The sequence below is a fragment of the Empidonax traillii genome, unplaced genomic scaffold (genome assembly GCF_003031625.1).
Source record: "Empidonax traillii isolate 1590-97213 ecotype Southwest subspecies unplaced genomic scaffold, ASM303162v1 scaffold365:size559728, whole genome shotgun sequence".
Classification (NCBI taxonomy): Eukaryota; Metazoa; Chordata; class Aves; order Passeriformes; family Tyrannidae; genus Empidonax; species Empidonax traillii.
This window is the reverse complement of record NW_020955558.1, coordinates 295,272-317,802: the sequence shown is the minus strand read 5'-3', so window position 1 is coordinate 317,802 and position 22,531 is coordinate 295,272. Positions and strand designations below refer to the sequence as shown.

Below are 22,531 nucleotides of genomic sequence, written 5' to 3'. Positions count from 1 at the left end.
ACATGCAGCAAGTTCATGACTATGCATTATCAGCCAGAACTGACAAGTTTTGTGTATACAAATCTTGTGGATTCTTGCAACTCCATTCAAAAAAATTTCATTCTAATGGCATTTGCAAAGTAAGATCCTATTATTGATAGTCAGATCTCATCCAATACAAAAGGAAATTTTCTCTCATTAAATAAACAGCTTATCTGCTCTAGCCCTCCATAAGCCTGGGCCTGAAAGTCACAATACAATAGCTGGTCTGCATTCATTCAGAACTCCTATGAAATGTATTGAGAATCAACTATCTAAACCACTGAGAGCGAAAAAAACAACCAACCAACCAACCAAGCAAAAAAACCACCATATTGGAATTGTGGGCACAGTCCATTTATTTGCAGTAAGAAGAGGGTATATCTATCTAGCAAAATGAAGTTATGAATACAGCATAAACTCGTGTTCACTTAATCTAATATTGTTCAACACAACCTGTGTTGCTTCATGTTTCCTCTGACTGCACTATGTCACAGTCAGCACAAGGGTAACAGCACAAGCTACAGCTATATCTTTTTACACACATGCCTGCCTTTTGTTAGTAAAATGTGTTTCCTGAGGACTTAACATTTCACTTACATCTCAGAGTACTCCCAGATTTGCATATGGGTTTACAGACTATGATGGGCATCGCTGCTAGCACAAACAGTTCTACTGAAATTTTCCATCATCTCTGTAAACTCATCATTTTTTCTTGCCCTTGAAAGACTGACCCTATACTATCATAGTATTGTAACCTGCAACACTAAAGCTAATTCACAGCTTTAAATCTCCCTCATGGTTTCAACTTCTGGATGATTCCCCTTCCCACACTCACCCCAAAAAAATGAATCAATTCCCCAGACAGCTGAAAAGCTCAAACTTACTTGTTGCATTGTAGGCGAATGTAAAGCAGACTGGACCTGCATTGGTAGCTGGTTTCCAACAGACTGCTGCATTGAAATCGGCTGGTGCTGCTGGATGTTGAGATGCTGGTGCAGAGGGGGGCTGATCTGAAGAGGTGGCGGTGGGGACACAGCCATGTTTGCTATGGAAACAGTCACTGGCATTTGGTTGTTGGGCTTAGGTGCTATGTTCCTGGGGATATTGGCATGCATGGCAGTGATGTGAGGATTCATTCCTGGTTGTTGGTGGTAGTGGGAACTGAGGTACAGTGCAGAGTGAGCCTGGGTGGGCCCATGAAACACTGACTGCTTTGAATTCATCATCTGAGGTTGTGGAGAGGCTTTAACATCAACAGGTTCACTGTAGCTCTGTTGAGAAAAACAAAAAAATCAGACAATACTTAGAAGCTACTAAATGTGGCTGTCCTACCCCCCGAAGTCTGTTTAAGAGGCACACCATAGGAAAACGTGTCTCTGGAACATCAAATTGTCCTTGAAGTTTTGTTACTACACTAGAAAAATAATGAATCCCTTTCACCTTACACTTTTGTCTTCAATATTGTAAAAAAACCCAACAAACAAAGAAAAAGTAATTTAGGTCCTCTGTTTACTGGTCTAGCCTGGCATCTTCCTTTTCCCAAATCTGGAACTGGCATCACTGACCTCATAACTTACACAACAAAGACAACCAAGCCTGACACATTTATTTACATAAGCAGCCACCACTATTGACCTCAGACTTGGTTGAAAAGAGATTCAGTAGGGGGAGTTCCACTAAAAGTCTGCAGTGATCTTTGACATGTCTCATTTTCCCATTTGCAAACCAGGATAAGGATTTCAGTGTCCTTTATCATACACATTGATAATGCTAATAGTGCTTTATCAGTTAGCTAACATGATGAAGAGGCTAAACCTCATCAGCTGTTCTAATCCGTGGAACAAATACCCTAGTTGGTGTGCTAATGCCTTTATTTTGAAGTATTCTGTCCTGGAACACTATCCATGCCACCAAACACTGTTACAAATGCCATGCATTATGAAAAATAAGAATATTCTGAATAATTTCACTTTTAACAAAACTTCCATTTGTTGATCCAATTCATAATGTTCTGAAAATTCTTTTTAAAACTGATGGCTATATAAATGTTAGACTGCATCAGACATGGGGAAGTTATCTTCTTAAAGCTGGAAGAATACTGCATAGAAACTGTACTGTGTGCTCAAAAAAATTATGAAAAAAATTTAAGAATTAACTCCCATATGCTTATAAGTGGGAATCATAATTTGAAGTTAAGTGATAATACTGGATTAATTGTCAGTGAAAGGTGAAACATGCTAGGAAAAAATGGTAGAAATGTCCCTGTGGAGAAAGAAGTAACTTTGTCAAAACAAGGCTGAAAGACACATATAAGCCCTTATTCTGTGATCTCCATGTTGTGTTTGCTCAGTTTACAAGTCAGAGTAAGTTTTGTGTTACTCTTAGCACTCCAGGGTCAGTGAAGTCTATTTGTATTCTTTCTGAAGGATGCACCATCACCAACAATCCTTTGACATGAACATTACTGAAATTGCTTCATTATATGTGATGACAAAGATGCAAATGATAATTTTCCTTAAGCATAACTGCACTTCCCTTAGCAAAAAACCCCTTGTTTTCTCCAGTAAATGAAGAAAAATTAATGAATATGATAAAATAAGTGCAAATCTCTGTCTCTGTGGATCTGCCTGGCTCTGCTCACATTTTAGTGTACATGTGTGCAATATGTATTGTGTGCATATTTGCAGGATTCAGATGCAAAAGACTGAAAGTAGCTTCAAAAATCTGCTGTTGTCTGGATATTATTTTTAAAATATTGAATGAATGTTCATGACAACATGGGAAATATTTTCTCCCCTCTTACCAGTTGTATTTTTAGAACACTCTCATGTGTGTAGGAGCAAAAACTGGCAAAACCTGAAATTTACTGAAATTTCAGCGATTCAGAAGGTTTGCTAATTAGCAGCATGGTCAGGAGCCTCCTCTTGAGTGTCCCACGCTTATTACACATTACAGGAGGTGTATGCTGTTTCTTTCTTGAGAAACTTGGAAGTTTTATTTAGAGCATAGTCCCCTCATGAAAACAGCTTGTCTTTCCCTGATGTAGCAGGCAGCTTATGTGTAGTCCAAGCAGGGATAATTGCTCCTGAAGTGTCTGAGGGCAGATAGCTTAAACAATTCCTCATGGGGAGGAGGTATCAAAAAACCTTTGCAGCACTATTTGTGACATACTGAAAACATTTCATCTGTAACTAAAAAGATGCTGCCATACACCTCTTTAACAAAGTTACATTGAACCAATTTAATTATTGGGCAATTCTGAGTTCACACACGAGGTGAACGCATGGCCCATACTGATAAAATTACAGACATATAGATAGTATCATTTGACACTTTAAATATCATATTATGTTAAAAGGAATTGTACCGTCTCTGGTCAGAGATGAATAACACTCATTATACCTCTTAGAAAAGCTCTGCAAAGCGATCAAAATGAACTGTTTCAGTTGTCTCAAGCTATGAATCAGCCTTGTATATGTTTCAGCACCTCTTGATCCACTAAAAAGCACAACACTTCACTAAAAGACCAAATATTTTGCTGTAACTTTGGACACTTTGAATCATATGTGATCTGAAGGCAAATTGCCCAATGTCATGTAAATCACATCAATACTACCAGTTACCGGGAATCTTGATAAATGAACCCATTAAATGCTATTCTCCACCATACTGCACTTTCAGCTTTTTCTGCAGATAGGTCAGAAATGCAGATTTTGTAAGTATTGCTGAAGCTAATAGAATAGGTGATGTCAAATACTTTGGCTTAGTTATGTTACTTTACTGTGAAATATACCAAGAGGCATATATGATGCTTAAGTCATGCTACCCTTTCAGGCACAATTACTGCATTGACAGACTTGAATGGGCAATGCACCTACCCACTAAAGAATCAGACAGTCTTAGACAAGGACTTTCATAATGGGTAAAACTAGGAATTAAGAACAAAGGAATTTGTTTAGCCAATATGGGCTTCAAACGCACAGTCATGTTCCCCAACTTTGCAGGTTGGAATTCAATCAAATTTTCTCTTGCCTTATCCAAGGAGAAGAGCACAGAAATAATTTTAAAAGCCTCCAAAAACCTCTAATTAATCTGCTCCAAACCAACACAATTTACATCTCTGATTTTTGGGATTAAGTTCTAGAATACAATTCATTTGCAGATATATGCAGTGGAGACCAAAATTACAAATCTGTACACACAGGCCACCAAACACTGGGGCTTAGATCTCCTACAGGTATCAAGGTCTTCTACTAGATCTCCAGTGAGAACATCTTTGATCACTATTATCAGAATGGTGGTGTAGACCCACCACTAGAGGGTGACAGAATATTATATTTATAGTTTATGGTAGGTGGTGGTATTTCACACATAGATTAGTGAATATACACTAGGACCACAAATTAGTTTTTCTTGACAGTCCTTTATACTCTTTGCATGGCTTATACAAGTACTGGAGATCAGGTCAAAGCTTCAAGTTCTTCATAAGCTAGGAGAAGGATTTCCAATGGACCTGCCTCTCCAACTAACATCATCACTTAATATTATTGCCTAAATTAAAAAGAAAAATAAAAAATCAGAAGGTGAAGACAACATAGGTAGGCCAAAGCGATGGAATGTTACAGAGAAAGTATGACTGCACTTTTGTCACAATGCAAAACCATTTTCCTCCCCACTTCCAACCAAGAATCTAGTTTTACTGAAACACAAAGAAAAAGAGGGAAGAGCGTTTTGATATCTGAACAGAAAGATAATGAAAGCAGAGGAGAAGTAGGGAAAGAAAGGAAGCGAACTAAGTACTACTGTAGTTCTGATGATAACAAATATCATTATATTAACTAAAAGTACTGGTGGCTCATGACCCTTGGTCCACAGAATTATTTTACTTTTATCATATTTTCAAGGAAATGTGTGATGATACTAATGAGTGATGTTCTTCAGAGAAAGTGCTCAGAGTTGATAATTTTGCACAGTTTGGAAAGTGCTGAATCAAGTTTTTTTCCCCATGGTTTTCACTAAACTTGTGCCTTTCCTTCCAATTTTAGAGCAAAGAGAACTTTCTCATCCACTTCTACTCCCTTAATGTGTGCCAAAACTCCTTATGCTAATTACCAAAAAAAAGATTTAAATTAGGTTAAGGAGTTAACCATTGCTTATTTAGTTGTGCTATTCTTTCTACTGAGAACTGCCTTGGGACTAATGGTCCTCCTTATCACAGACTGAATTCAGGCACAGGGAGGGTGTCTGTTCCTTAGAGGAAAGTGACACTGGGATTTCCCTCATCCCGTAACATACAACTTACTCTCATGGTCGAGAAATAATTTTTGGTACAGGCATCCTGCTCAATTTACTTGTGTCAGAGAAAAAAGCAGCACACACTAGGCAATGCCATTCTCCACAGCTTTCTTTGGGATATAATTTTACTTCCACCTTGAAAACTCACACTTTAAACCCTCACCTCTGTATCTGGGTAACCAAACAGCTCTTGAAATCTACACGGGTATTGATTCTCTTTCTAACCTGTGACTGCCTTCTGGCTATTGTTGGCACTTCTCACCCCATTTCAGCTGGAACATAAACAACATCCATGTTGAAAGTAAAGCAAGGACATGTTTTAACAAGGCAGAACTCTAAGGGCCTGATCCTTGGACTCCTGAATTTAAAGGAAAATCTTTTATTATTAACTCCAACAGAATTTGGATCACAGCCCAACACTTACTGTTGCTTCAGTATTAATGCCTGCAGATCCATTTAATTTTTTATGAAAACCAAGTAGGATCTGCCTAACAGAGGCTGAGAATCATTCCGAATTGAGGACCAGTACTTTTGACCTGTGTTTCTTGAGAAACATACCTAGAAACTACAAGTGCCTATACTTATTTCCTTTGTTTACATGTTAATGAAGTTATTGTTCAAAATGTTGCCAGCAAGTAGGACTATATAGATATATACACACATAATGCATATGGACATCTTCAATTTACATAATGCATAAATGCTTTATATTCAGCATCTTTATCTACTGTAGCATACTACGTATACATTATCTGCTATAACAAACAATATACAGCCATAATGTGTGGGAATTGAATAGACTTTTTTAATAATGTCACTCTAGAAAGTAGTACTCAACTAATATTGCTCCTTGCAATGTAAAATCAAAAAGGCAGTGTTCGTTCTAAGAAACCAGAGATGCTCTATTTATAGAGAAAAAAGGAGTTCTTTCTCTTGTTCTATTGATTTCACAAAATTAGTTAATGATCAAAGCCTTTCAGTTGGAACAATATAATTTCAGTTGTTTACAGATCAGATATTATCTAAATGCTTCTTTATTAACAACACCAATTAAGCTCTCCTTTGTAGTAAAGTATTCAGTAAATACATTCAGTACATTCAGAACGTTCAGTAAATGTTCTTGTACTGTTCTTGTACTATTACATGCCCATGTGTCCTTTTAATACATGCTGAGAGACCTCTTCAAGGGCAAAGGAGTGAGCCTTATGGCCAATATGCAAACAGCAAAAAAACCAAACAGCTTTACTTGTGGATAAACGTAATATATTCCAAAATCAGATTTTTTTTTTTTTTTTACGTAGCCAAAATGGTGTAACATAGTTTTATTTTAAATGAGAAACAGGTGCTTCTCTTTAAATGAGAAACGGACGTCTGGCATCCTCTCTCTATAGAACACGTACTATGTGAGTATTTCAAGGCCTAAAAAAGAGTTTAACTTAATTCAGGTTTCACATGAATACATGCCATGGTTGTCACACTGTCCCTTTCCATGGTGGGGCCATGCCCATATGTAGTGACAGGTGTAATTTGAACCATGCTGAGGAATTCACCAATTTTCAGACTCTGTGACCAGAATGAAGGTTACATTCAGGTAACATCAGTGATTATGTCAGCTAGTACCACAATGGTCCAGGTTGTGCAGGCTGTGATCAAACTTCAGCAGGCCTGACTCAGCTTAAAATGAGTTATCTTCAGTACTGTGACATTAAAGAGGTAGATAGAAGGAAATTGGCTGCATATTTATGCAGCTCCTACAAAGCTTACCTAAGCTTAAGTTTGCATCTGCTGTCTTTGCTGTCTCTTTGGTGGAAGGAACATCTTGAATTGTTTATTCCTTCTCTCAGCTTTTCTGTGTTCACATAATCCTGTCTGTTTTTAACGTTTTTGACATTTTAGGTCACATCCAACCCCAAGCCTGTCCTTGAGAAAAATCCCTCCTTCTAGCCTGCATGGGCTCAGCCATTTTATTAATACCCCTGTGAAGCTGTTTATGAGAGAAAGGCTCCTTGCTGGCACTATTTTCTCTTTCCTGCCTAGCTCTTTAACTCCTTTAGAGATTCCTTTGACTTAACTCTACACACTCTGGTAGATAACTCATATGCATATCTGAAGTACAGCTGCCTTCCTACCTAAGTCACAAGAGGCTCTTAGCAAATGACGTTTCATATTTTGTTAATTCCAGTCACCTATTCCAATAACAACATCTGGGACTCCAGAGAGTTCAGAAAGCTTTTTGACACATTCTTGATGTTTCAGAACAAAGGAGTAAGCCATGGGTTGCCATCTATAATTAGTCGAGGTGGCTCAGAAGAACATCTTCAAATCTAAATATACATTTTGTCATCATCTACAGAGGATTGTCATGGATTCATTCAGGGTATGTAAGTAAAAATGGATGTTTTATGAATGTAACCTGGGTACATGTGATAAAGGATATGCAACTTTAATTTGATACAAGTGTTTTAATTCCCCAAATGGAAGCACCAGGCTAATAGTGAAATCTAGTTTTATTAACTCACTTTAAAACCAAACACAGTTGCTCTCCAAATCAAAATCTGGCATCTATCAAGCTTAAGACATTTCTGCCATTTTTGGCATCTCTCAGTTTCTGCACTGCTGAATGTAAAGTATCACATGATTTAGCCTCAAATCAAATTCATGGCACTAACTTAAATATAGTTTGCTCAATATTTTCAGTCACAATAGTTGGTTTCTTTGCTAGACAAAAAATGGTTGGACTTGTGTTATTATGAGATTACAGAATCGTTTTATAAATATACCTGTTCACTTACCAGATACTCTGATACATCATATATTTGCTCATGCATAATTTTATTTATGATTCTTTGAAAATTTCTGACTAAATCGTAACAACTCCAGAAATAATGAAAGAATGAGGTATCACAGAAGCATGAATTACCTGCTTTAAAAGCCTTACATTATAGTTTTCCCACCTAGAGATTCTAATGTTTAATGGAAAAAAGTAAAAAATGTATGTGTATGTCATCATCCTGGGATTTTTTTGTTATTATTTTAAGGGAAATATTGCCATTTGCCTTGTAGCATCTGCTAGCTACCAAAAAAAAACCAAAAAAACAAAACCAAACATGCATCAAATATAACCATATTTTTATTTATTCTTTCTCTTATGCTTTCACTGAGAATAGCCTAAAGTGGTTTATGAAATTTCAAAAACATCTGCATGGACTGAGGCTAGATACAACGCAGGAAAAGCTGTTCTCGGCAGAAAGGTGCCTTTCTGCCAGCAGCAGAAGGGATGCTGCTCTCCTTGTATGCAATAGCCAACTTGTTAAAGCACTGACCAGGAGACAAGACAGTTCAATTATTGACTCTTGTCAAGAGATATTAGGAATTTTATTCCCAAAAGCAATGTCCTAGACCCTACCAGCTGCTTATTTGAGGAAGGAGTGAGCCAGGTTAGAGTGCTCCCCTACACCTGAAGCTTGGCCACTGTGCAGAAAAGAATTTGGGATTCACTGGGCTACAGAAAACAAATTGTGGAGAGAGCACACCTGCACATCCACATTTACTTAAGAGTGGGGGAATGCTTAATCTAGGAGAGCTGATGTATCTTTTTGCCTTTTTATACATTAGGCTAGTACCCTCACCACATACATACACACGAAATGGGAAACTAATACCAGTTTTACTGTTTCAGTTTTGAGGTTTGTAGTTTTTGATTTTTGCTTTTGGTGTCTGGTTTCTTTGTTTGTTGCTTTGGTATTTTTTTTTGTTTGTTTATTTGTTTTGTTTTTTTGTTTTCTTTATCATGGTCTCCATATTGCTTTTTACAAGCAGATCACTGCTTTTTACAAGTAGGTGTACTTTTTCATGTACATTCATTGCAATCCTTAGAGACTTGAATTCCTTGGGCTGATCATTTGTATTACAACACAGGCAGTCTACCAGATATTTTGAGTGCCCAGAACTCTCTGGTTACAAATTGCTGTGCTAATGGCATTAAGGCAATGCCAATCTTACTAGATACGACCTTTACTTTTCTTATGAACCACAATTGCAAGATGATAGACTAGGAAAGCTAAGTCTGCCATATAATTCAAAAGCAATTTTACACGTCCAAAGAATTTGCACTGTCCACAAAACTGAAAAATGTCCAATGCATTCACTACAAAGTCAAGTGAGGACACCACTCTGACTTAGATACAACATCACTTTTGAAATATGCTTGAGCATTTTGAATTTGAATAATATTCTCCTTGTTGAGAGGTTTTAGCTTCGGCCGTAGTCACTAAAATATATCTGCATGAAACTTGAAGTTGTCACTACAGAGAGAACTAAAGATTCATTTAGTAAAAAGGAATAAAACAACGAGGAGAAACCTTTTTTGTACTATTAAAGGTTGCATTTGTACTGCTATATTTAACATACATATATGTATCACTTATATGCACATAAATATATTATGCATGTTTAATATATAATATGCATAAATTGTTATCTAAATATACATAGATGAACATATGTAATAAAGTATTTAACATTTACCCATATATATCTGTATTAAATATATATATATATATATATATATATTTGAAATATGCAGCAAAAACTCTAATGTCAGCCAGAAAAAAGGCTGGTTAAGCTGGAAAAAGTGCTTGTTTTATGAAAAAGTAAAATTGCAATTCACAGCATTTTTTGTAATGCTATACAAATTACCAGATACCAGAGACTGCATTTCTGGACCTGAATAGTACTAAAAGTTGCAACTAAGGGCAAATATAAAGACACTTGTTTACAATGCAAAGGCTTAGTCAGTACTATAAGCAATATGGCAATCTGCATAGCAGAAGTTATAATGCTTTGTTATGTGTTTTTACTTCACATATCAATTCCTACACACATGAACAAACTGAACAACCGACCCATTAATTTCAACCATCATAAAAAAGGGGAAAATACAGCAAATATACTGATAAATTGAATGGGCATTAATCCGTACTGACATATTTATACAATCATATGTTTATCTTATTTACTGGGAGGTAGCCAAACCTTATAAAGACATCACAAAAGCATTTAAAAGTCTACTAGAGATGGGCTGGCAATACTATTACTGAAGTTGCTGTTGACAGAGGGGAGAGGATGAGAGGGGAGGAGAAGAGGGGAGGAAAGGGGAGCGAAGGGGAAGGGAGGGGAGAGGAGGGGAGGGAGCAAATGGCCAAGTATCATGGAGAAGGCCATCACACCCACCTCATATTCCATTCAATCCCACAGCTTGGAATGAAAAACAATATATCTGAACGTCTTTATTTTGCTGTCAGGCAGAGACTAAGAAATCTCCTGGCAAAATGAGATTTACCCCATTTCCCTTCAATCTTCTATTTTGACTATTCTGGAATCTCAAATGGCCAAGATGGGTGCAGTGAATTCAACTCCAAATCTGGAGCACTGAGGCAGAACATGGCATATACACAAAAACTCACATACACTCAGTATTTGTTAAAAAACCAGCAATACTACATGAAAAAAGTGGCAGAATCAGTGTTGAAAAGTTAGGAAATGGGTGGAGCAGCTGCTTTGGGAAGTGTAAGGCATCTGCTGAACTGGACAGAGGGGGCCTGAGGAGCACCCTTGCCTGCTTGTGCCTACCTCTTCCTACTGTCCTCTGGGAGAGGATAAGGAAGACAACTTGATAATTGGGTAACTCCTATCATTTGTATAGCAAGAGGATGTCCTGATATGATGTGAAGCACAACTGAACATCTCAAGGAAAACATCTAAAATTACCGAACACCTGAATTCACAATGATTTAGTTGAGTTTGAATATATGGACAATATAAACTTCCTGGTCTCAGGTATTAGTGAGGATTTCTATGCACTAAAACATTGCTGGGATGAGCAGCACAGAAAATCCTATAGAGAAGCAAGGTTAAATAACCCAGAGTGAACACCTGATTATAAGTGTATGAAATGAGACTCACAAAGGGTGAGGTATAAAGTATAAAACACATAATGTGAGCAAATCATTGATACTCTATGACAGCATTATTGGAAAAGGTATGTTACTTTTGGCATGTCCAAACTTTTGAGACTGAGGTCTTGGAATCTTAAAAATATTGTCTAAAAGTAACTTTTATGGATGATAATATAACACATGGGCATAAAACACTATGTGGACTCCAAAGAATCTCAATAATGTATTATATATACTTCCTCATGCTTACAGGCTTGTCTAAAGAACTACAACTCTTCTGGTGCTATATAAATATTTCATAATGATAATGTAGAATATACTGATATTATATTACAACTGTGCATTTTGCATCCTTATTTCAAAATGGACTTACTTTAGTTACATGCTAGCGCTGTTAGTGTGTTCATGAGACTAAGCAATCAGTAGTCAGCTTCATTAAGTTTATATTTTTGTACTTTCCACACTAGAGGAAAACATTACAGCAGAATTTAAATAACTGCTGAAAAGTTAAGAAAATGCTTCAGTGCTTTTCTGACTAACAACAAATTTAAATATTTGCACAAATCGATTCATGCACTGAACTAATCAACAGTCTTCCATCTTTTTTTTTCTAAAAACAAAACCTCAGAAAATGCCATAATATGTTTTTTTCTCTTAAAAAACCAAACAAAACCAAATCAAACTCATTTTGTAAATGTGACATTTCAAACTTGAACTACATAGAGTGTAATGTAAACAGTCCATGATGAGCTGAATTATGACATCCAAGTTATTTTCTCAAGTGAAAAATTGGCTTCATATATTTATTAGAAAACTACTGGAATATTTTGAGCTTTTTAGACCTATCTTTTGCCAATAAGCAAGGTATTTCAAAAAGATTTGTTTGTATGCACATGGTATTCTTTCTGAAGGCAATGAGTATTTCTGGAACCAAACAGTCTTACCACAGAAATTAAAGGTAAATCACTTTAATTAAATGCATGAGTATTTATGATGGTAGCTAAAAAATTAAAACACATAAAACACAAACCAAAAATGAGTGACACCCATATTTCAGACTTTTAAATTCAGAACAAACACTTTGTTCTAATGCAGAAAGATGTATGGCTAATCATATAGTGATCCCCTGTATAAATTATTATAATATAGAAAGAAGTATTGTGTAGGACCCCCCCAAAAATTTGAAACTAACAAAAAAGTTCTACTCGTGACAGTCCTTCTTACTGTGTCCTATATGACAGTCCTTCTTACTGTGACCTTTGCCTCTAAAACTGGTTTTCTTTATTGGCTTTCTTAAGAACAAAATATTTGTTTTGATAGACCCAAACCAAGTGATTCTAACTGGTATGATTCTATAGTTGCTCAACTGTGTTTTCTCATTGACACAGTGTAGTAATTTCACATTCTTCCACATATTTAAAAGGAATTTACAAATTTTAAAGTGTCTACTGAAAAAAGAATGACTGAATAAATTGATTTAGAAAATTGCTACTAGCTGTTTATCTGGGATACAGTGGTGTGTTCCAGTAAAGAACATTCCACCATTGTCCTAATGGTGACCTATGCTGTGCTCACTCAAATGGCTTGCTGGATGTAAAATGTAAATTCACATTTTCTTATGAAAATTTGCAATGTCAGCTGAGCTTGAATTTTTCTGTATTGTGATTGCAAGGTAAAAATCAGTGCTTAAACCCCCCACAGAACCAAACCCAGGCATTCTGTGTAAGATTTTTTTTTTTCCCTTACAGGTAGCATGGTGACTGCCTGGCATGGCATGTTTGTTATATTGAGGTCTGTTTACCACTGTCTCCTTCTTCTTTTGGACTGGGATGTTACTCCCAAACTGAAGAAGTGCTGTCTCAATGACCAGAAGGGAAAGGATATCTTTCCATGGAGAGATGACTGTGTTTATTTAGCATTTGCAACTTAAACCTAAGGTTAAGTGGATAACAAACAAGGCTATTTGCCCTAAATACGATGGTGCTCAGCACCAGATAAATGCTGAAAATGGTTTGCAATATGTCACTACATATATGAGTGTATGTATATACGTTTTGTGTTACCTTGGATACAAGGCTTGCTCTGTAGGCAGCTAACTGCTTCAGATATTCCTTCTTGGCAGCTTCAGTTTTCTTTTTGTATACCTAAAAACAAAGAGTGTCACATTGGTAAATTAATCTGGTTTTGTTTTTATATATCACCGGTGTGTCTCATGCATCTTCATAACGTCTTTCTAAGTAAACAGCCTTTCCTCCTCACATTGTTTAAAGAGTGAAATAATAAACATCAAATATTTCAAAGAAAATATTGTTCCAATTCTGAAACACCCTTTACATACCCAGCAGTACTGAAAAAACAATATTCCTCATAGCATCTCAGGTTTAATTGTTCCAAGTAAAGTGTGGGATGTACTTTCAAATGGGACCTTTAGGGATGGGGGAAGGTAGGCGTGGGCCTCTTCACTGGCTTCCACTTGTGAGATCAGTTAAAACCCTCTAGGGAAGATGAGAAAGTGCAGAAAGACATTTGAGCTAAATGAAGGAGGAGATGACAGCACCACACAGACCAGCCAAGAGGCTTTTTCTCTTCCCTGGGTAAACTGTTGGGGGCAGTCAAAGAAGCTTCATTGGAGCTGCTAAGGATAATAAATGTTAGTCATTATCCCAGTCTTGATCTCATATCGGTCTAATTAACTTCTCAGGAGCATGTATCTATTTCTGTACATTTCTCTCAACTCACCAAATTATTTTAAATGTGGCCTGCGCACAATCTCATGATAGATTAAAGACGTCGGAGAATCGCTTCAATTTTGCCCAGATTTCAAGATCAAAGATTATCTGCAGGACCTCCTAGCACTACAGTAACATGATGTTAGAAAAGCATTTGTAGATATTGAAGTTTGAAGGTTCTCAGGAGGAGAACCAGCCTCTGAGCCATGGAGCTAACTTGCTATTAGCCATGTCAATGACAGATTTAGCAACAAGTCAGCAATTCTCTTTGCAAATATTGTCATGAGTTTCTCACTACTTCATGGTTTGTTTTTTTTCCTAAAAGGGTAGATTTAGGGGTCATGCATGCGTCTTGGCTTCATATGACTAAATAGGACTGACTCCTTTGTTGAAAAGAAAAGCTTGAAAAACATCTAAGGGTTTAAAAGCAATGGAGACAAATTAAGGGAAAGAAAATGTACTTTTTTATTCTTGTTATAGTTCACAATTTTGAAGTCATATGCCTGAGTTTAATTCACGTGTGGATGGGCATTTGGGATTCATAACATTATACAAAATGAAACTGTAGCTTCATGTTTCTGCTGTCCACTTCTCTAGCCAAATGCACCACCTGGCCACCTGCAGAAAGCCTCCATAAGAGAGAGAGTAAAGACCATCCACCTTCCCCCTCTCATTCCATACTACCTAGTTTACTGGGCTATTGATTCAAAACTAAAAGATAGGCAAAGCTATTTTGGAGGACAATTTTGGAGTGTTCTCCTGAATTCTGCAGCTAAAAACACACATGAACATCTCCTCCCCAGAAAGATAAATTTTCTAAAACTTTAAAGTTTTCTCTTTCGATCTTCCAATGCTCCAGTAAAGCCAGCAGTCCTGTAATGGAGAGGACCTGGCAGCACAGAGTGTACACACAGAGGACAATACAGTTGCAGACTACAAAGTGAGAATGTTAGTGTCAGGCTGGAACAATCCAGTACAACACCATTTTTATAAAGAATGCTTTCATGAAACAATTTTTTGTTTTACTGAGGCTTTGCTTTCAGACACAGAACAAAACTTAGATATGGGCTGGCAAAACTCAGAGGCTGCTTTCCAGGAAGCAAAAGATCATAATGGGAACAGAGAAGTCTTAGGCTTCTCAAACTTTAAATATAAAGTCAGAGAGGGAAAAAAATTGGTTTTAGCTCTGCAAATGTATCTTTGCACCCTTTTAATTTCTCCAGTGTTTGCTGACCTCCTATTGTTTGGGAAAAAAAATATGAAAAAGGAGCAATTTGCTTTTTAAGTTGTAATTGCTTGTGATTATTAGGGGAATTAGTATTTGTTTTGAAAATTAATAAAAAAATCAGTCAACAGTCTGTTCCTAGATGCTGGAATGAATTCAGCTTGACCTATAGAACAAAGACTAAGTTATACTGCTTTGTATATTGCAATGTCTCTGTATCATCCTGACAGCCAACTTAAAGAACAGAGCTGAACAAAGAATTTTACACAGAATAATGTTCTTCAAAAGATCATGTATCTACTGCTTCCACATTGGGTTTTACTTTGCATTACACAAATATAAAAAACAGACACTCCTGCTGTGCTCTTACAGTCACAGCATAATTGAAAGAGTCCTCTGGGACCTGACTTTTCCTGCAAATAGTCATATTGCACAAGGTTAACTCAACAATATGAAGCTAACAACGATTCTGTAAATCTCCATTTAAAACATCACTACTTCACAGGAACATCATTGCACAGTTTTTATTTAATTATTTCCTATCTATGCATCTACTATGTTCAATGTACACACCGACTTGGCCTCTTTTCTTGAATCTTTTGGTGATCGAGTAACAGTCACGTGAACATCACGTCTTCCCTGGTAATACATATTTTAACGATGTAACAGAAGGTCATTATCTTAAAAATGTCCTTAGTGAAGGGTGAGAAGTTTTAGATGACCCCAGCCCACTTCGATGTTTTGCCCCGGCAAGAATGGTCCCTGCAGGATGGCTTGTCTGGAGGGTGATCAGCTGACCCCACTCTGTCCCTGTTGAGGGCATTGGCATGTGCTCTGAGGACAACAGCTTGAGCTCTCACTGTCTATATGCTATTGCCCTTTTGAAGGTGCCCACTCTTCGGGTCAGCATACAAGTAGGCTAATGATCCTCACACTGGGTTTGGAAATTCTGATTGGTCCTGGCTTAGACTAAACATTAGTCTGACTTCTGCCTGTCTGGGAGTAACAACATGGTAATATGAGTAGAAACAAGGTCTGACTGTCAATACTTTTCTCTGAAGGCAATTGAATTTGGCCCTGGCAGTGGGTGCCAGTGGGTACTAGACTTTGTTCTAGACTGGACTTGTGCTGGGGGCCTTATGAAGGCAGGGCAAGTGGGGAGTGTCTTCAACATTTCTTGCAGTACCTCAAACAGGTATGAGTGAGTCAGCTGCTCCTCCCAACCTCTTTGGTTTTAAACGCAGCTGTGAGAATTTTTAGCCCTCAGGCTTAGTTTTGTGTTGTAGTAAGTGCAACAGAGTTGCATCCTTGTAGCACTTCTGGGGATGAAAAAGGCTTGTGTCATCATTCAAGTGTGTTCTAGAAAATAGCAGAAGATCCTTTGAGTTTCATGCTTAAGACAGTGCCAAATCATGAAACACATATATCCAATAATACATTTAACATTTTTCCTGTATCAAGAAGTAGGGTTCTGTTCTTGTGCTATAGTGCATAGTGAGAATATTTAATTTTATTTTTACCATCTCAGAAATAAATCTCTTATAAGGTCATTTTCCTGTCCTCCATCAAGCAACCAACAATTACTAAATAAGTAACTTGACAGAAGCATATAGTTATAGAATTAAGTAATTTCTATCTCCCTTTAATTCAATTAACATGATAATTGAATGTCAACTGATTGTCAGTTAGGCAGGAAAAGCCCATTCTGATTCAGTAGCAGATTTGTTCCTTACACAGTATTTTATTTTTTATATTGTCCCAGTTGTGGAAATTGAATGTTGGCAGAAAAAACTCATAATTTCTGTATATACAGGGTGGGTCAGTTTAATTTATTTTTATTCTCTTCAGCATTTTATAGAAACTCCAAGACACCAAGACTACATTATTGGTCTATAAATGGAACTTGCTGGCCTTATTTTCTTACTGTGCTTCACAAATGCAAATGTAGACAGCAGAATACACAAGTCCTTATTTAATTGAACTACCAAGATAACTTCAAGGTCCTTACACTGTTTAGCAAAATGTGTAGAAATAAAGAAGAAGATACTTTCCAAAATGAGCAAGTACAAAGCTCTACTTTCTGCATATAAATATATAAGATAGAATTTGAATTAAGCCACTAGGGAAAATGAATGTCCTGGGACAACACTCACAAATACTATATTTACCAAATTAAAACCACAATAGAACATCGGCACTTCTGTATTATGATGCCAGCTTCTGTTCATGTTTTGCTTTATGTATTTTAACTGCTGTTTAGTTCTTGTCCTTTTGGATCATAAATTCCTTGAGGCAGGCTTTGTGTCTCTGGTGTTCTTCTATGTGTTTTATAATATGAAACTCATCAGTGATATATATATAGCTGACATATACCTTGTAACATCTTAAGCCAAGACTTAGTTCTGGTTAACCATTTTTTCCCAATGAACTTCCTCTCAACTTGCTTCTAGAAGATTATTAATACATCACAACACACTAGGCACCAGGATTACTACCCTGTTCCACGTGGCTTGCACCCTTAGTTCCTCAGAACAGATCTCCCTTCCCCCAGTCATCACAAGAGCCAACAGGCACTCAAACATCTGCAACCATGTCCTCAGTTTTGAGTATCAGGTGCTAATGGAAGATTATTGCATGTGACTACAGTCCCCTTTGACAGTCGAGATGATACTAGAGACTTGGTTACAGTGGACTAAACTGACTGATGGTTTTAGGAGAAAAAGGGACTTTCAAAATTTGTGCCTCATGGAAGTCTGCAAAAGCTGTGTGTCTCCTAGTTGACAAAGCACATTATAAAGAACCATGCTACTTCCCTGGCTTCGCCTAAATAGATGGTACAAGGATGAAAAAGAAAGGGAAGTTTTCCATTTATCTTGTGAATATGTCCTTAGAGCTAACACTTGCCAGCAAGTTATATTTGTCTTTTTAAAACGATGTAAAAGTGCTCGCATTTGTTTTGGTGGAAGTGTTCCAGAACCTCCTCAAAACAGTATATGCAAAAGTAGTAAATCAAAACTCAGCATGACCGATTTTGTCTTCTTGGTCTCTGCAGTGTTATAACCCATGGGAGTGTCACTTTCATGGGCTACAGTTACAGGAATGTCATCTGATAAAATACAGTAGGCTGCAATCCAGAATTAAATTCCACATTCAGACTGTCGTTCCTGGCCCTAAATACCTAGGCTCATAGAGAAAACTTGTTTTTTTTCCAAGTGGGAGACATATCTCTAGTTTTAATCTCCTGATTTTGCAGCAAAGGCACCTAGAGCTGCACACACACATCTAAAATATGGAGAAAGATATTCCCAGAGCAGTCAGGAAAAAAAATCCCCAGAATTGCTTAATGGATACTGAAATATGTTACCATTTGATTCTTAATCTAGGTGCATACAGTAACAGAAAGAGGCCCAGGGCTAGCTATATGGCTCAGCAGTCTCTTTGACTGTAGAGCATGAAAAAGATACTGATGACATATTAGAAGCTTAGGGTAAAGAATTCAGTCTTTCCGGCATGGAGGGGAAAGATCACAGGCCAAATTCAGGTCTAGCACAAACAGTGAGACTCAATGGAGATCACTGAAAATTACAGCCATTTGTGCCAGGCCTAAATCTGACCTTATAGTCTTGATGTTTGCAGCACGGGAACAGGACTGCAAACTTTATCAGAAGCATATTGAATGAAAGTTGGGCACAAAAGACGTGACATTAAACATATGATTTATGTGGTGATTATTTCCACTTGCTGGTACTGTTTAAAAAAAAAAAACAAGGATGTGAGCCCGAATGGAGGCATAATAATTGGGCCTAAATCCAGTTTTGTAGGCAAATGACTTGAAGTCATGCTCCTATCAAGCTCAAATGTATGGACAAAAGGTGGGGAAGGAGAATAAGTAGAAAATTAAGGCTATTATTTATACACATTGCTATGGCAATATTTGGAATCCAGGGTCCTTTTGGCCCAGCTGCTTGCAAATACAGCAAGAAGGTGAAGTGGAGTTAAAGTCAATATTTCTTAACTCGGTGGCCTTGTGCAATATTTCTGTAGGAGCTGTGTCTGTTGTATGTTGCAAGTGGATATCAGAAATCCACTCAGGACATGGGGTGTCTGATGTTCCCTGTGACTTCAGTGCTCCCAGGAGGCTGTAGGAGGACCAGGCTGCTGGGCAGGAGGCTGGCCAGGAGGCCAGCAGAGGATAGCCTCTGTTAGCCTACGCAGAGCAGGATGTGGCAGCTCCTATGGTGACCTAGGTGACTCCTACGGTGACATTAATTCTATATTTTTCTGTGACAGGGGGGAAGGTCTCCCAACCCAAGTGCACAGCACAGTCCTGCTCACTCAGCTCAGCTCTGGGTGGCAGTGGGAAGTGTCAGGTGAGAGAGGTCCTGCAACAAAACTGCATTGCAAACAGGGGGCCTGACGCTGCTCTCCTCTGGAGCCAGTAGAAGTTAAGGACTTGAAGGGCTGGGCCCTGTAGAAGCCAGGGCCATAGAATAATTTGAAGATATAAATTTACAAATGTGAACACAGACATGAGTTGTATCTGTGCTGAATGTGTGCCTGTTCTTGACCCATTTGTGTTCCAGTTCATTAAGCCCAGATGCTTTCATAGAAAGGGAGAAGGAGAATACACCAGGATGAGGATCGGTTGTTTTAAACTCTTGACACTCTCGTCTAGAGCTTTAAAGGGTAGAGATGCAATTTCAATACAGAAATCTGTGAGGAAAAACAGTGCATCTCCCAAACACACCTAAGATACAGAACTCATAAAAGCAACTTTGCTGGTGCAGGTACCTGGGAAGGGAGATGCAAGGTTGCTGTCTATTGTGCCTATTTCTGAATCCCTTTTGCTTGTAATTCACTCTGGCAGTGTGCACACACAGATGTGCCTTCTCTTCCTATTCTCTTTTAAAAAATAAAACAAAGCTAAACCTTTTGTGGTTGCTTATCTACTAAACTGAAGGTATGTTATCATAGCCTTACAGGTGTGTTAGTTATTCCTTGGAGAATGGCATCTCATTCTGGGAGGGAGGAGAAGCTAGCATAGGTGTCCCCAAAAGTCAGGTGGTGCCAAGACATGTTGAAACACTGATCTTGTATCCACTTTGATCTGACTTGTAGTGTCTCACATCATGAGAGAAGCTGTGGAGATGTGAAATGTTGGCCAGCATTACTTTAAAAACGCCTCCTGATCTACCCGATTCATTCCAGAACTAGATAATGGACTGTTATGTCCCTGTGGTCAAAAGAGAAACTTGTAGAACATGCTTTGTTATTTTTCGTGCCCAAATCAGTTTGGGTTATTTTTAATGACCAAAACAGAAATCCCTGAAAGCTTGTGGGTTATAGTGAAAATGGTAACAGCATCACAAACACTGACACTAATGCACAGGGGCTTCTTTTTACATATGTATTGGTAACATCCAATCCAAGTTCCATCAGATGTTAAAGAATAAACTGCAGCTTTTATCTAGTGGGTCTTTGAGCACCAATGAGGAGTAAATGATTTGATTTTGTGAGCTCTGAGGATTTGTCAGCTGCCTCATATGTATAATTCTGGCTCTTCATATTCCTGCTGCTTCTAATTTAGCAGGACAGGCTCATAATTGAAGCAAATTAACTATTTACACTTGCCACTTCTACCAGGGGAAGAGGACACATCAGCAGGAAAGAATGAGTGGGAAATTAAATTCTTCCCACTTGTGTCAGATCTGCCCTTATATAAACACATTAGCAGTAATTTCATGAGGCGTCAACCATAGGAATAAATACTGAGGGATAAAATAATGAGGTGTTGCTATTGAGCTGAACTGTTGCAGCTAATATTACTGCGTATGAATTATGCAGCCTGAAAAGACAGCATCTGTTACAGCACTCTAGCACGTTGTTTTACCTGCTTCTTCTGATTGTTAAGCCTTGGGTACCCTATGTGAATCCATCCTTCTTCCAGCTGTGGGGCCAGTGCAACATTTAAGTAAACACCCAGAAACACATACAAATACACAAGTACGCACACTAAGCTGTTCATAGGAGGCCAAATTAATTCCTTCTAGAATTCCAGTTAAGTCACTGAAGTTACACCAGAGATTAATTTTGTTGAATGTTGAATAGACGTTCAATTCCATTTTTAGAATAACAGAACATTTATTAAGGGCTTTGGCTGAAGTTTTAAAGTTACGCTAATGTAAACAAGAACATTTTGTTTGTAATTTGCCACATCTATTACAGCTTTACTAGGACTCCAATTAGAAACTTAAGGTTCATTTAGTACATGCACATCTGGTACTGATTTAAAATATTTTCCTTTTTCATCTAAGGACAGAAAATGACCTAAACAGCCTTTTTACCCAGTTTAAACCAGTGTTCTGTCTGAAAGCCAGAGACTCAACCATTTAGCATGTTGAACCCTCTTTCCTGGGGGCTATCTTCTCTTTGCTGTAAAAATGTGTGCAAAGGGCAAAGAAGTACATAAATAAGCTATAAAAATAGGATGCACAGAAGTATAGTACTGACTAAGGAGAAAACAGTGTTTGTGATCATGAGAGTGAAACTGGAAGCCACTGAAAAAAATATCCCTCTTCTATGACTACAGCACTGAGGAGAATGTACCTCAACATACTACTGCTACAGCTGCTTTCCATTCACAGATTTATTAATCTGAACAGTTTTAGAAAACATTTACAGTGAAAAATGAAGGAAAGTGCAAAGTCATGGCTTCTTATTATGTGTCATTATTGTAATCCAATTCAGAACCTGAGAAGAAACCATGACAAAACCCACCATGACCACTAAAGTCCCTTTAATTTCTGGACTTCTCTGTGTGGATATGTTTGGACAAACAAAACACAGGCACATAGCAACACTGTTTGAAAATGTCCCTTTTACAAACAGAAATTAATGGGAACATTTATGGCATGTGACCCAGAAATGAAAATGTCTTCATATGGTAAAATGGGGGGGAAGTATACTAGTATATGCTTTAATCTAATAAATTGCAATATTCTCACAGTAAGAGTATCAGTGATTGATTTTAAGCATAACCTTCCCCTAACTTCAGTAAGGCACCCACCATCATCCAGTTCATAATAACATTTCCTTTTTTTGTCATTCAAATCCTATTTTCTCAAATAACACTTTCCTAATTCTTCACAGTTTGAAAAAGATATGTGGTTATTGCACAAAGCTTTTCAAGTTACAGCCTAATATGTCAGGTTATCAAAATTTTGCTGCTAAGGGTTGGATATACATATACTGCCTTTATGTTATTACTGTACTGAGCTTCTGTACCTTTATTTATTCTGTGGTCA

The 22,531-nt window shown here is 37.5% G+C and overlaps 1 protein-coding gene across 3 annotated transcripts in view; it reads right to left on the bottom strand.

The window, feature by feature from the left end:
• TOX (thymocyte selection associated high mobility group box) overlaps positions 1–22,531 on the bottom strand; it is a 221,569-nt gene that overhangs the window by 11,727 nt on the left and 187,311 nt on the right. For all 3 annotated transcript variants that reach the window (XM_027892734.1, XM_027892733.1, XM_027892735.1), the window contains 2 exons: positions 13,337–13,417; positions 906–1,292 (listed from right to left, as the gene is read on the bottom strand). In XM_027892734.1, the coding sequence (XP_027748535.1) occupies positions 906–1,292; positions 13,337–13,417 (468 nt within the window). The remainder of the gene's footprint in view (positions 1–905; positions 1,293–13,336; positions 13,418–22,531) is intronic.